Here is a 16,203-nt window from a genome sequence, read left to right as displayed (position 1 = left end):
CTCCTGGTTCTGCCTACTTCACTTTGCATCAGTTCATATAAATCTTCCCAAATTTTTCTGAAACCATCCTTTTATCATTTCATTTAGCACATATCATAACCTGTTCAGTCATTCCCCAATTAATGGGCATCCCCTCAGTTTCCAATTCTTGTCACCACAAAAAGAACTGCTATAAATATTTTTGTACATATGGGTCCTTTATCTTTTTCTTTGATCTCTTAAAGGTATTTTCAAGCATGGACTCATTTTTTTAAAATCAAGAAATAAAATACAAATAAATCCTCCAGCAGGCCTAACCAACTTGAATACCAGCCTTCAGAAAATATTGTTAAGTTGTCACTGACCTCTGTTTCATTTTCAATTCATGGAAGACTGTGAAGAATTGTACAGGGTCAGGTTGCTTATACAACAATCATAGCTCCCAATGAGAACTCCAGAATACAGGTGACAAATTTGAAGGATGTCATAAGCTTCACCTGCAAAAAAGCTTTTCTTGTGAGAGTCTTGACCTCTCTTTCTGACTCTGAACAAAGCTTGTAGAGTTGCCCCTGGAGGAAACCTATAGGTGAGATTGATCTAAAATGTGTTAACAATGGAAACTGTTCCACTATCAATGCATTTATTCATGAATACAAAGCATCCTACTCAGGGGAAGTCATTTGAAAGAAATAAAAATCCACAAGCTTTCCAGGCTGGAGTATTTCTCCTGCTCAAAGGCCAAATCTTGTTTTAAAATTATGATGTTCTAATGATGCCTTGGCAAGGTGTGACTATTTGATTTATGCAAAGCAGGCCAAGCAGTAGCTTTCAATACCAGGCTCCTATGTAGCCCTTCATTTTACAAATGATGAAACTGAGGCCCAGAGAAAGGATTGTGACTTGGCCAAGTTCCTACCGGCAGTAAGTAACAGAGCTGAGATTCATATCTAAGTCCTTGACTCCAAATCTTCATGGATTCTTTCCATTATATTAGGCTGCCTGCTTTGAACTCTATTGTGCTTTGAAATCTGAAGCAATTATATTTCTTTCAGGATACTCTGGAGATGTGTAGCCGAGAGACAGAATTTAAGAGTATCTTATTTGCGCTTTGTTACTTCCATGCTGTAGTAGCAGAAAGGCGCAAATTTGGACCTCAAGGCTGGAATCACTACTACCCTTTTAACACAGGAGACCTAACCATTTCAGTGAATGTGCTCTATAACTTTCTTGAGGCCAATGCCAAGGTAAGGATAATAAATGATATCCTGGATGTTTAAACCAGAATCAACAGAGGTATAGGCAGGAAAGCCAAATCTGTCCCTTCTATAATTTCAACTCAGATGTAAAATGTAGTGCCATTTTCTTGTGGGAGAAGAGAAGCAGTCCCAATGAAGGGCTTATCACCCAGAACTATTTAACTTTCTAGCAAGAGATATGGGACAATGACCTTGATATGAGTGCAAGGTACTTGTATTAGGTAACAATCAATCCATGCATAACAAGGTTCAAGCTAAACCATATGTAGTAATCTCATAGGTTATGAGGCTACCTTATGGCATAAAGTGCTAAGCAACACTTCTCAGGTGGTTTTCAGGACCAACATACCAAGTCTTACCCTTCTCTATCTACTGTTGAGTCATTCTCTTTCTAACTCTCTACCCAAGTTCTAAGGCAGTCAAAGGCTATGTTCTGATATTTCTTCATAAATTAATAGAAATGTGGAACCTCTTTGATTAATCAATTAGCTCTGAGCCCCCAGCCCAATTTAAAAATAGGCCAGAGAAATCACCTATGCCACAGAATTTTGTTCCTATCTCAAACTCAAGGTTTAGACAAATACCAATATTTCCAGCTATACAATTTATTGAGATGGTAATGAACAATACAAAGATATATTTAAATATTTCAACAAGGTATCATCTGCAAGAAAGAACACAGCTATATGATTTGCTTAGAGAACCTTAGATATTGAACTAAAAATGAATAGAAACAATAATAAGACAGCAGGATACAAAATAAATACACAAAAAGCACTTCTTTCTCTTTTTTCTCTCTCTTTCTCTCCATATATATTATGTATATGTGTGTGTGTATGTATGTATGTATATAACCAACAAAATCTAGCAAAAAGAGACAAAAAAAGAAATTCCATCCAAAATTACTATGGAAATCATAAAACATTTTGGGAATCTACTTAACAAGATATACATAGGAATGATATGAACATAATTATGAAACAAGCTTTAAAGAAACAAAAGAAGACAAATTTTTGGAGAGGTATTAATTACTGATGGTTGGGCCATGCTAATATAATAAAAGTGGCAATGATGCCTAAATTAATTTTCAGATGCAAAGTCTTAACTGCCAAAGGATTACTTCATAAAACTGAAATAACTTGTAACAGAATTCATCTGAAGGAATAAATGGTCAAGAATCTCAAGGGAAATAATGAGGGGGAAAAGATGGGAAGTAAGGATACCCAGCAGCACCAGAGCTCAACTACATTTAAAGCTGTAATAATCAAAACTATTTGACGTAGGTTAAAAAAACATAAAAAGTTGATAAAATCACATATTAGGAACTCCAGAAGTTAAGTGAACACAGTAACATAGTATTTAATAAGCCCCAAAACATAAACTACTGGGGTAGTTTACCATTCAATAAAAACTATTGGGAAAATTAGAAAATGATCTGGGAGAAATTAGGCTTACAGCAACATCTCCCAACATATGCCATACAATAAGCTTCAGAGAGATATATGACCTAGATATAAAAAGATATGTCATGTACAAATTAAAGGAGAACTGAAGGAAATACTTTTCATAACTGTGAATAGGGAAAACATTCTTGACTACACAAGGGTTAGAGATATTCATGGGAGATTAAAATGGATAATTTGATTACATAAAATTCAAAAGATTTTGCATAAACAAAATCAATGTAATTAGAAAGTAAATAATGAGGTGGCGGGGGGGGGGGTCTTTGTAGCAAATTTCTCCAGTAAAGGTCTGACAACCAAGATGTATAGGGATTTGATTCCAACATAAAAGAACAAGACCCATCCTCTAACAGATAAGTTTATAAGGACTATGAAAGGCAGTTCTAGAGAAAAGAAGCTATCAATAATTACATGAAAACATGTTCCAAATTAAGCAAACTTAAGAAGACAAAACTCTGAATTTACTTGATATCCATTAGATGGGTGAAAAAAAAAAAGGAAAATGAACATCATTAGAGAAGCTGTGGGAGGACAAACTTACTAATGTCAAGCTGTGAAGTGGTCCAGTCATTCCTGAAATCAGCTTAGGTGGGACTATATGCAAAAAGTCCCTAAAAGCTGAGTATGCCAGAAGTACCATTATTATGCAGGTGTCTCTAAAGAGATCAAAGACAGTGAGAGGACCAATAGGTACAAAAAAGTAATTATAACAGCACCTTTTATTGTACTGAAGAACTAGAAACAAAATGGGTACTCATAAAATGGGTAATGGCTAGACAAATTATGGCATATTAATATAATAAAATGACAAAAAAAAAAAAGGAGAAATGCAGAGAAATCTGGAAGGAACTATATGGCCTGACATAGAATGAAGTAAGCAGAACAAAAAGTATTATTCAATGGCACAGCTTTACAAAGGAAAATAACATTGAAATATGATCATGCAATGACCAGTGACTAATAATGAATGACTCCAAAAGATTTATGATGAATGATGCTACTGGATTCTCAACGAAGAGGTGCAGAAGACTATGGACATATTTTCAGATATTTCAATACAACCCAAATATATTTTGCTTGACTATACTTATTTGGGAGAGTTGTGGAGCACAGATAGTGATGCAAAAGAGAAGGGAAGGAAAAAAGTGTAAATGAAACACTTACAACACACAGAGGAGAACAGAAGGAATTCCAGAAGAGGACACAGACAAGGAGGGCAATGCTGGTACTACCCCATTAAATGTATGCCTATATATGTGTAGATACCTAGCTCTGTGTAATAGATTGAGTTTCATATACAGTTCCCTTTTTCTGGTCTTCTTCATGTAACATGTATTCTTACTCCATTCTCTCCATGCCAGACCCCTTACATCTCAGGTACTCTGAGAGTGTTGGGGTGTCTCTTTTCTCTGCCATCTTGTACAAACCCCTACATATAATATGCACACTCTGGTCCCACTCTCTCAAAGCCAGACAGGCTATATCTCCCCTCACAGTTTCAGTGTATCTTGAGGGTTTTAAGGAATCTTTTTCTCTGCTGCCATTGGCTCTAGCCACCATTAGCTTAGTTCTCCATATATAAGGGAGCTAATGACTTGAATTTTAGTTTCATTTAGCCACTTACCATCTGACAGTTTTTAAAAAAAATATTTACTTCAAAGATTTGGCAAGAAAAAAATATGTATTTTCCCCAATACCTTAGGTGCAAAATCCCCCCTGCACAGCCTTAGTCCTGGCAGAAAGGGTTTGGTTCATTATTTAGCTCAGTTCCTACATGGCATTGGTCCCATCAAGTTCACATCCAAAGGCAACACTGCTGCCAAATTTGTCCTTCCATTGGACTGGGGCCCTGAAGGTCCCATCTGAAAATTGCTCCTTGCTTCAGGGCATTTTCAGAGTTGGTTACAAAATTTAGCCTGGATTCTGACTCCCAGATTCCTGTGTCTTACTCTCCTAGCCTTTGCAACTTTCAAGGTTGGAAGCTCCACTCCAAACACCTGAAATAAAAAAGAACAAACAAACCAGACCAAAAAGCCAGGCCCTGTTTCTTGGGGGCAATGTGGCCTTAGGAATATAAAGCTCCACAATCCTTCCCCCAGGATCCCTCACCAAAAGCTATGAGTAAAGAATTATGTTGCTCCTCCAAGTTGAATACAACAAAGAGAGAGTTGAAACTGACTCAAGCCCTTTTGAAAATGCAACAGTTCCAGCTACACAACCAACCTATCACCAAGGCTACTTCCAACCATATAGTTGGCCAACTGGAACAAGTTACAGAATGTTCATGGATGCACTTCCCTCACATGTCAGAAAAAAAGCAATCTGCCAGAGGAGAGAGGGAATGGGATCCAAGGTTTAAGTAAAAGTGTTGGCTTTGGTGAGAATGACCATCTTTATTCTACTAGAGAAGAACAAAAGAGAGAACAGGAAATGAATATAGGGGGTTTATATGTAGAATAAAGGAAAGGAGAGAACTCATGTTGAATGGTCTCCATTTTCTCAGCGTAAGGTGGCATCCGCCTCTGAGAATGAGGAGTTCAAGAGTGTTCTGGAAGGCAAGAAGAGTTTTAGAACAGCTGCCCTGGGAAATACGAGAGTCAATTATGGAAGAGTAAAAGAGTATTTTGTGGGATTTAGGCCACAGTTGAGATTATAAAGGAAAAATTTGTAATAGAGTCAGCATGGTTGTGTGACTTCCACCAGTAGCATTCAACCACATGTTAGTAGATAGAGAAGAAACAGACAGTGAAGTGTGAGTTATTTGGGGGGAGTCCAAGTGCTGATGTTCACCATATTTCATTGTACCTTAAATGGTACTCTTTAGGCATCAACCTATTTCATCTGCGCATTAATTCCCATGCTGAGTCATTTCAGTCTAGTCTCATTCTCTTCCCCTGTCTCTCAGGTGCCCTATGATGACTTGCGCTACCTCTTTGGTGAGATCATGTATGGAGGCCACATTACAGACGAGTGGGACAGGAGGCTATGTAGAACGTATCTGGAGGAATTCATTAAACCAGAAATGTTAGAAGGAGAAACGTTTCTGGCTCCAGGGTTCCCACTTCCAGGCAATATAGACTACAACAGTTATCACCAGGTAATCTTCCCCTTTCTTGTCCTGACTGTGCTATGTGAACTTTACCTCTCTGGGTTTCTTTCCTCAGCTTTACAATGAAGTAGTGAGAGGTAGGACTAGAAAGTTTCTAAAGTTCCTTCCAGCCTAACATTCGCTGGAAAGTATAATGCTTTTTGGATGTTCCAGCAGTACTTTCAGAGTCATTTTGGAATGGCCATGCTGGAACAACTCTTAGAGTTCTCTTTTCCTGCTTAAGAAGGTTTACTGAATGGGGCACTTAGGTGGTGTAGTGGATACAGCACCAGCCCTGGAGTCAGGAGGACCTGAGTTCAAATGCAGCCTCAGATACTTGACACTAGCTTGTGATCTTGGGCAAGTCATTTAACCCCATTGCCTAGCCAAAAAAAAAAAGTTTATTGAATTTCTAAACTCAGCTTCTATCCGTTGGTTCATTTTTATCACAAGGATTTCAATTCTTATTTAATTTACAAAATTAACTGGATAGCTAGAGAAGAGGTATCAAACATATGCAGATCACATATGACTCCTAAGTGCACCCCACACCAGATTAAAATACAAGTAACAAAATAAAATATAATAAGACACAGATAATGCTACATTTTAAAACTAAATCAATATGAGACCCATAGAGATCCTTATGTACAGATGAATGGCCTTCCATTTCTATTCGAGTTTGATACCAGTGGGCTAGTGGATAGGCAACAAACAGCACCATGTTTCTGAGGAACACCTGTATTCCTTATATACGCTAAGCTTGATTTGTCTTGAAGAGGAAATGGATGAGTTAACTATGGTGAGGAAATTTTCCTATTCCAATTTATTACTCAGAAATCAACAAGTATTTTTTGGTAAATATTTTATCTATGTTCTTTTTTTTCATCATTATCACTTTCCAATAGCACCCTCACCTCAATAGACCATTTCCTAGGACAAGAAAATTAAGAACTAAGCAAAACAAATCACTGCATTGGTAATGTCAGAAAACACTTTATTCCACATCCATAATCCCTACCATCTGTCCATTGAGAGGGAGGCATGAAACCCCTGACACTTCACTGAAACCGCAATTAGTTACTACATTATCCAGAGTTATGATTTGTTTTAATGTTAATCAACAAGTCTTTAGTGAATATTTACTTACCTTTTGCCCAACATCATGCTTGGTGCTATGAGGCTACAAAGATATAAGGAGATGTATTTTGTGCCACTAAAATAATGCTTGTAAGTTAGTCAGTCAATAACTATTTATTAAATGCCTGCTATGTGCCAAACACTGTGCCAAACACTGGGGACACAAAGAAAGACAGAGACAGTTTCTGCATTAAAGGAGCTTGCAATCTGATGGGGGAAGATAACACATAAAAAAAGTTGAAATGTGGGGAAAGGTAGAGGATGTATAATGTGGGGGCATGATGAAGTCCACACGAGTGCAGTTGGGTAGGAAATAAAGAGACAACTAACCTGGACCCCCTCTTTAAATGAAGAACATAGGAGAAACTCCACTGTTTAACTTCCACCCTCTCCAATCCCAGGGCAGACGGTAGTGTAGAGGTATGAGTTCCAGGGCTGATGTGATCCACAAAAAAAAAATTAGGAAAAAAATAAGTATTGAATAAGGGGCTAAAACTGATTTTAAATACAATAACATGAACCCAGAGCATTGGAGTATGAACTTACTTTCTCCCCATGACAATGTGTGTCTTTGTGGGCGAGTACTCTGCATATAAATTAAATAAATAAGGTGACAATATGCAGCCTTGTTGTACTACTTTTCCAATCTTAAATCTGCCAGTTCCATGTTGCATCTTATACTGCATGCCGGTACCTCAGGAGATAAGTAAGATGGTCTCACACTCTCATCTCTGAGTACTTAACACATTTTATTGTGTTAGTGTAGTCAATGAAACAGAAGTGAATGATGGCAGTTTGGTCTCCCTCTGCTTCTTTAACTCCACTGCTCTTCCGGTAATTCTTGGGTCACACATCGCTGTAGCCTAGCTTACAGAATCATAAGCATAACCTTGCTGGCATATGAAATGAGAGCAATAATAATGTTCATTAATTTGAACATCCCTTGGCATTGCTCTTCTTTAGGATTGGGACATAAATTGATCTTTTCCAATCCAATGGCCACTGTTGCGTTTTTCAAGTTAGCTAGCATATTGAGTACAGGACTTTTTACAACATCATTTTTTAGGATTTCCATCCTAAAATTTTTTTTTTAGGAATTCCATCCCCTCCACTATCCTTATTTTTGGCATTTCTTCCTAGGGTCCACTTGACTTCATTCTTAAGGATGTCTGGCTTTAGATCAGTAACTACACCATTGTGGTTATTGGTGATATAAATAACTTTTTAAAATAAGTAAATAATATTTTATTTTTACCCCAATTACACATTAAAAAATTTTCAACATTCTTTTTTTTTAAGCTTTGAATTCCAAATTGTATTCTTCCCTCCCTCTCTGCAAACATGTAAAATATAGTTCCATATTGTTATTTTGTGGAAGAAAACTCAAACCAGAAAAAGAAAAGGAAAGAAAGTGAAAAATAGTATGTATTCAGATACCATCAGTTCTTTCTCTGGATGTGGATAGCATTTTTCATCTTGAGTTCTTTGGGATTATCTTGGATCTTTGTAGTGCTAAAAATAGGTAAGTCATTCACAGCTGTTCATCATATAAAGATCTTTCTTTTATGGTTCTTTTGTATATTCTTGCCACTTTTTCTTAATCTCTTCTACTTCTGTTAAGTCCCTATCATTTTTATCTTTCATCATGCCCATTTTTGCATAAAACTTTCCCTTGGTATCTTTAATTTTCTTGAAGAGATCTCTAGTCTTTCTCATTCTGTTATTTTATTCTATTTCTTTGCATTGCTCATTTAAGAAAACCTTCTCATCTTGTTTTGATATTCTCTGGAATCAGATAATTCAGTTGAGTATATCTTTCCCTTCCTCCTTTACCTTTCACTTTTCTTCCTTCCTCAGCTATTTGTAAAGCCTCATCAGACAGTCATTTTGCTTTCTTTCTCTTCTTTTTTCTTTGGAATATTTTTTGTTGCTGCCTCCTGTACAATATTGTGAATTTCTGTCCATAGTTCTTCAGGCATTCTATCTACCTGATCTAACCCCTTAAATCTTTTCATATGTTATGGTTTTTCCAGTAGCAATGTATGGCTGTGAGAGTTAGACCAAAAGGACAGCTGAACATAGCAGAATCAATGCTTTCATATTGTGTAGTACTAGAGAAGACTTTTGAGAGTCCCTTGGACAGCAAGGAGATCAAATCAGTCAATACTTAAAAACAATTAATTCAGGCTACTCACTGGAAGGTCAAGTACTGAAGCTGAAGCTTAAATACTTTGGCCACGCAACAAGAAGACAGGACTCATTGGAAAAGATCCTGATGTTGGGAAAAATTGAAGGCAAAAGGAAAACAGGATAGCAGAGGATGAGATGGATAGATAGTGTCATGGAAATGATGAACGTGAACTTGGACAGATGTCCAGAGATAGTGGAGGATAGAAGAGGTTGGTGTGCTATGGTCCATGCCCAGTTATATACCTTTTTCAACAGTGGCTGATATCACCCCACCATCATTCTACCTCCTGACAGGGGAAATACCTGTTCTATCAGATCACACCCCCCAAACCATACCAGACCACTCCCAGCCTTGAATCTGTCTCCACCCAAGGCTGAGCAGAACACAATGGAACTTCCATATCTTTGATTAAAGGGGGGAAAAGGGGAGAAATTGATCCAACTGATTGACAAAACCAAGGGGACCATACAGACAAAAGGGAAAGCATGAACAATGAATAAAATAGTCCACTTAAGGCTCAGAAATCTAATCTCATATAGCTGTCTGGTGTTTGGGACATCATCTAATGAAGTTTTCTGGTTGAACTGTGGTTTAAGTGATCTCCAGCAGACTGTCTTCTTAAGATTCCTCTTTCTTGTTAAAATCTTCTACAAAGGAGCAGCTATGTAGTGCAGTGGATAGAGCACTGGTCCTGGAGTCAGGAGGACCTGAGTTCAAATCTGGCCTCAGAACGTGACCATAGCTTGACAGTAGCTGTGTGACCCTGTACGAGTCACTTGACTCCATTGCCTAGTCCCCCCAAAAAAATCTCCTATAAAATGATCTTAACGTGGTTTTAAATTACCTTGCCAATAACCAAGTCAAATAATGAAAGTTAACTCAACCCTTATGTTTCTATTATAATAAAATCAAAAATTGAGACCTTGGAACACAAGTTGGTTTTTTTTTTATACTTTGGCAATATTCACATTCATTATCCATTCCCCTATCAGGAGGATGAGGTTTCACTAAAGAATTAATAACAAAGTCCAATACATACATAAATACATTGAATGATCAATTTTAAAACAGTACATATCAATTAAGCTATTTATAATAAAATAATTCCAACTTCTTGCCGCATTCAAATAAATAACTCTTAATTAAAGTGGATGCTTCTTTAAGGCAGACCACAAGCTATTCTTCTAAAATTAACTAATTATAACAGAACTGAGACAGGGGATATTAACTCAGTAACAGAATAATAGCCTGATTTCACAAGTCCTTGATCTAATTATTCCCATACCATTATGAGGAATTTAAGACCCTAACTTATACAGAAATATATACTAGTAACAGATGTCAAGGCTAAATACTTAGTTAGTTGTTTGTGCTAAAATTCTAGGCCAAATAGCTCAATCTTATACTTACATCTTACTATACTAACCTCAAATGTTCCAGTGTCAATCTATTATTTAATAGATGTAGTATCATGCTTATAAAACTTTTTTGATTATAGAAATTTTGCATAAAAGAATAAGTACATAACTATAGTAAGGGAAAAATGTCCCCTAACTTCATGTTAATTCCAGACAAAAGTGATGCAGATGGCCAACTGCACTGAGCCAAGCTTAAAGTCTGACAGGTGGGATATTCATGTTGGGAAATTGAGTCAGGAGAATCCTACCTCAGCTTATGCAGAATAGTTGTCCTCCCAACTATTCCCATGAGAACACCCTCTGTAGTTCATACATGCAGTTCATAGACCCCACAGGGTTGCTGACATCATGGATCAGTGGCTCAAAGGCATTCCTTGACAACCATACTTGGAGTCATACTTAGAATAACATCAGTTAACAGTCCCATAAGGTCTTGAATACCAAGTTCCAACAATCAGAGTTTCAAGTATGTGACTATAATCTCACATTGGTTGGGAACATCTTTAAGGTGAGCCTTAAGTAGTTTGCATACATTCCTACACATGTTCTAGTTCCTGAATGGATTTGCATCTCTTTCTCAAGCATATTTACCCTTCTCTAATCATATTCAATATGAAAGAATGAGACACTTTAGGAATTGAGTCTTATACATATAATAAGTTCAAACACTAATTTTAACTCTTGCTAGACTATAAAATAAATTCAGATCAAAGCAGCGAGAAACTTACAGTAATCTAGATGTTTTAGTATTAATCACTAGCCTTAGATCTCTGATGCTGCTTACATTAAGCTGCTGACTCTGACTCTGTTTATCTGAAAGCACTCATTTAAGGACAGTCCAAGGACACAACAAACCTAGGAATGAAACACAAAATTCACAGTAGGTTTGGACATAATTGTTATCTAGATCAAATTATTACTGCAACAAATTAGCTTGCAAATGGAAATTTAATAGGCCTTGTAAAAATCACACAAAATATTTTGCAAAATATTTCTTCATAAAAGTATTTCCCTGTCTTAATAACAACTTACAATTTATCCTGATGTTACTATAACAAACTAAATTCTCCAAATAGCTTACTTAACAGTTTTATAAGTGAGAGCCAAATAATTTTGGCTGTAACTTCCCTTTTAAATATAGACAAAACTGAGAAGTTTATGATTTCTTAAATTATAGTACAGTACAATACAGTACAGTATTTCAGCATATTACAACACATGGTCAGATAGAATGACCTAACAGCTTCCTAACCCATTCTTTTTTTTTTCCTTAACAGTACAATTCTTAGTCTGACAACATCTAGATTATAAGAGAAACTGCTTTTCCAACAACATAGGCAATGCAATTGTTACCAAATTATACAATATAAGAAAATTTTAGAACTATAACAATACCATAAACAATTATCATGTATTTAAACTTGAAACAAAACCAATTAATTACCAGTCAGATGACCTTAATTTAAACAATTACATTTAAACAGTTAATGTTCAGATAGCATTTGTCCTATGCCAAGCAATGTGCCAAGCACTTTACAATCAGGTGACCATATGATCACAACATCCATGGGAAGTGGGTTCCATTATTATCCCCTTACCAAATAGTAAACCAAGGCAAATAGAACAAATTTCTTAATGCCAAATAACAATATCTTTTTAGGCTTAATCCTGATAGGAAGAGCACTCTCAGATGCTGTTCTTATTCCTTCAGGACAGATTTTGACTTAAATCAAATCGAATCTGGTTTTATAATTGCTAAAGATAAACATTTTAATTTTTTAAGTCCAATACTCTTGGCCCTTGAAGAGAAAATATTATTCACAAATTCATATATTCCCTTAAAAAGACACATGGTGACAATTCCCAGCTCTCAATAACTTTTTTCTCTACTTCCTTAAGAGCTAAAGTCCTGTCTCCTTCTTGAGATTTATTAGATAAAGAACTGTCCTAAGCATTGCAGCTCCTCATTCCTATTCTGCTGGTAATTTCAAGCTGTAGATGCTAGGACAATGCATATAAAGTTTTATAAAAAGTTTGAAATCATACCTATTATTATCAGGTTAGCTTGAAATGCGCTGGGACAATATTCTAAGACTAGGTAGCACTATTGCTTTCGGCCCAGAAGAGACCTGAGGAGTTTAACTTAATGCTGACAGGGAATATGTGGTCAGCTTCCCCAGGCAAAAACCTCCAGAGCTTCCAGAGTTAACTTAATAATTAATTGAACAGTACAAGGAAATATTTTAAGATTTTATGAATAATCTCAAATGACAATAACCAATATCTTTACCATACCCAATATTAATGTAGTGTTAAATTTAATAAGGCCTTCCTACAGATTTATCCTGAAAGGCAAGTGGACATAATTCCTTCTAACTCTCGGTAACTTTATCTATTGGTTTTCAAATCAAGCTACAAAATTTTCATTTTCAAATCCTTTTACTTACAACAAAATTATACTTCTTCACACCCTCTCAGCATGCTTAAACCATCTGAAGCTGGCACAAGGGCACCCAAAACAACCATCTAAGGATGGGAGGAGGCACTTAGAGCACATGAGATTGCTGCTGTCCACCCCAATATGTCCCCAAACCATTTTTTTCTCTACTTTTCATATTTTCACTCAAGTCCTTATTTCTCTTTCCTAATCTTTCAAACATTACTCAGACTACCTCCACTTTCCTTTACATTCTGAATTAAAATCATACTCACCCCAGTTTTGTCCTGTTTCTCTATCCCTGTTAGAATCTGGAGGAAGTTAATGCCTAGCAATTTACAAATCAAGAGAGCTATATTTTTCTCATGCCCTTCACAAACAAATGTTTTTAAATGTTAATATACATTCTAAACAAATCACTGAAATCCTAAAGTGATCACTTCAAAAAATAAACAGAAAAACCCTTGTTTTTGCAGTTTTAAGCACATTGCCCTGATATCAGATACACTGGTGGAATTGGTGCAAAAACTGTTCTCTTAATTTAAACATAATCTACAGACTTTAACTTTGGGATCTAATTAAACTTGAATTCAAATTCTCAGTTTTCTCTCTTAGCCCTTGCTATCTTGTATTGCCTACTCTAGATCCTTATCAGTATAAGCTTCTACTAGCTGATTCTACCTTCCATCTAACTTCTAGGACAGTCTTAAATTGCTTTTTTAATTCCATTATTTGTTATCTAACTTTACTCTTGTATCCCACCTTGGCCAGTGTTGGGACCCCCCCCTCCAAAAAAAAAAAGTCTTAATCTCCCACTGAAAGCCTAAGGTGGCAGTTCTTTCTCAAAGTTCTCTCTAATTACAGACCTCATAAGTTTTTTTGGTTTTGGGGTTTTTTCTGGCTGCATTTTAAATCTTTCAGCACAGATATGAAACATGACAGTCACAGAGACACAGAGACAGACAGAATGACAAGACAGAGTGAGCACAGATCTAATTTCCTTGTTTACTTTTTAGGCTTAGTTTGGTTTTAAGATAAACCAAATTAGAATTAGATTGGTCAAAATTCAGAGTTATCTTTTAGTTCCATACCCATTTTGTGTTCTTTTTTTGTTTGTTTATTGTTTTTTGGCAGTTGGGGTTAAGTGACTTGCCCAGGGTCACACAGCTAGTGTCAAGTGTTTGGTCTGAAGCCAGACTTGAACTCAGGTCCTCCTGACTTTAGAGCTGGTGCTCTATCCTCGGTGCCACCTAGCTGCCCCTCTATATCCTTCTAAAAGCAACCAATTCAGATTACAATTTATCACATGCCAATTTACTCTGACTGACCCACAGCCAAATTATAGAGGATATTCTTTCAGAGGAGACCTGTCTTAAGGTCTCTGCCCTCAGCGCCGCTTGGAGAAAAAAGCAGACTGCAATCTACAAGAGTCTGAGAGAGAAGGAGCAGGGATTTGGGAGATAAGACTCACCCACCCTTCAGGACTGGGACTTCAGGAGAAAAAAAGTCCTGTGAGCACAAAGTCCCAGCACTGTCGGGGGAAGAATCCCCAAATCCCAGTCCAAATCTGAGTCACATGGCACCATTTAAATGTTAACCTTTCATAGAGTTTGTTCAAAGAAATAGACAAACAAACTAGGCTATGTGTCCACATTTTAATTTTTCTCACAAGTTGGCAACATGCATTACATGGCAGTTACCACCCAAAACTGGGCCCCCCAAGGGGGGCCAGTCCAGAACTGGCTCAGTTTGGGAGTTGGGATGCCCAGTTCTACACCTTTTTCAACAGGGGCTGATATCACCCCATCATCATTCTACTTCCTGACAGGGGAAACACCTGTTGTGTCAGATCACACCACACATACCCCCTCCCAACCATACCAGACCACTTCCAGCCTTGGGCTATCTAGGCAGAAGAATCTTTCTCTACCCAAGGCTGAGCAGAGAACATAAAGGAGCTTCCATACCTTTGATTAAATAATCTTATTATCAGTAATGTCCTTCTGAAGGACTTTGGAAGAAGAGAACTGATGGGGGAAGCTCTGAGTCTGAAAATCATTTTTCACATCTTCAATAAACAAAAGCTACCAAATTTTCATCAGCAGTGGGACAGAGTAAACTGGTTTGAGTATGATTTCTGATCTTCTGAGAATGATATAATTTATGATAACCTAGCTCCAACAACACCTTCCTTTGTTGGGCCAAAGAAATTTGGCAAGAGACCACCCAAAGACCAAAGGACAGGAACCTAGTGAAAAACTGCTGAAAGATAGAATAAGTAAAAGAAGCCAGAGTTCATTTAACCAGAGGTCATGACCATCTAATGGTCAGAGAGCATATAAAAAGGCAGAGCTACTTTCTGCTACAACAATAGACTAGATGGACATATGAGTAATGTGTTCATTCAAGAGAAGAATGCAGAGTTGATATGCAAGAGGTTAAATCTCTGAGCATCATCTTCAGAAAACATAGATGGGGCAAGGGATGTAGATCACCCCAGTCCCCAAAAGCACTTCAGTTGTGTGTAGCCCAATTCTACCTGGACTGAATCTTATACTGAAGTGACAGTAAAAAGTGATATTGTGATGTGCGTTTCTATAATGGGTCTCAAGTGACCATATTGTTCCAATCTATTTACAAAAGACACAGGAGAAATTTTTCTTTTAACCTTATCAAAGGGTTAGTCTCTATGGACTTAGTGACAAGCACCATTCCATATTTGGACTGAAGTTTGCTAAAGAAGTTTTAGATGTTGACAAGGAAATGGATACTTTGTTTTTGATAGGTCCAGAACCAGTGTCAGCCTTGATTATGATTAATTCTAGCTTGTTCAAGATACTACAACACACTATAATCAGCAATCTGGAACTCATTACCTGTATATTTTGACTACCATGTATACAAGCATAGTGGAAAATAGAAGCAAGTGGTGGTAGAGAATGTCATCAGGGCACTGATTTCTTCAACTCAGGATAGATAACAAAGAAGTTTGACTTTGGTAGCTCTGGTATCTGAAGAATAGAAGAATAAGTTGAGGGAACAGGAGGACAAAGTTATTTCTCACTGCAAGAAAGAGATATGGAAAATGTTGGAAGAATAGCTCATAGAATTCACCTCATGGACTACCTTTTTGATAGATATCATGGCAGATTCTTCTACGTATGATGGAAGATCTCAGAAACAATCTACAAAAACTAATCATTAACAGTATCATCAAACTTTAAGTGTCAC

General features: G+C 36.9%; 1 protein-coding gene across 1 annotated transcript in view; it reads left to right on the top strand.

Moving 5' to 3' along the window:
• The window catches only part of DNAH9 (dynein axonemal heavy chain 9), a 458,278-nt gene that overhangs the window by 402,174 nt on the left and 39,901 nt on the right, over nucleotides 1-16,203 (top strand). Inside the window, 2 exon segments of the mRNA XM_020965915.2 lie at nucleotides 1,032-1,223; nucleotides 5,604-5,795. Coding sequence (XP_020821574.1) covers nucleotides 1,032-1,223; nucleotides 5,604-5,795 — 384 coding nt within the window.

Source organism: Phascolarctos cinereus, unplaced genomic scaffold (assembly GCF_003287225.1).
Source record: "Phascolarctos cinereus isolate Bilbo 61053 unplaced genomic scaffold, phaCin_HiC Scaffold_5;HRSCAF=322, whole genome shotgun sequence".
NCBI lineage: Eukaryota > Metazoa > Chordata > Mammalia > Diprotodontia > Phascolarctidae > Phascolarctos > Phascolarctos cinereus.
The sequence above is the reverse complement of the archived record's forward strand: the minus strand, read 5'-3'. Positions and strand labels throughout refer to the sequence as shown.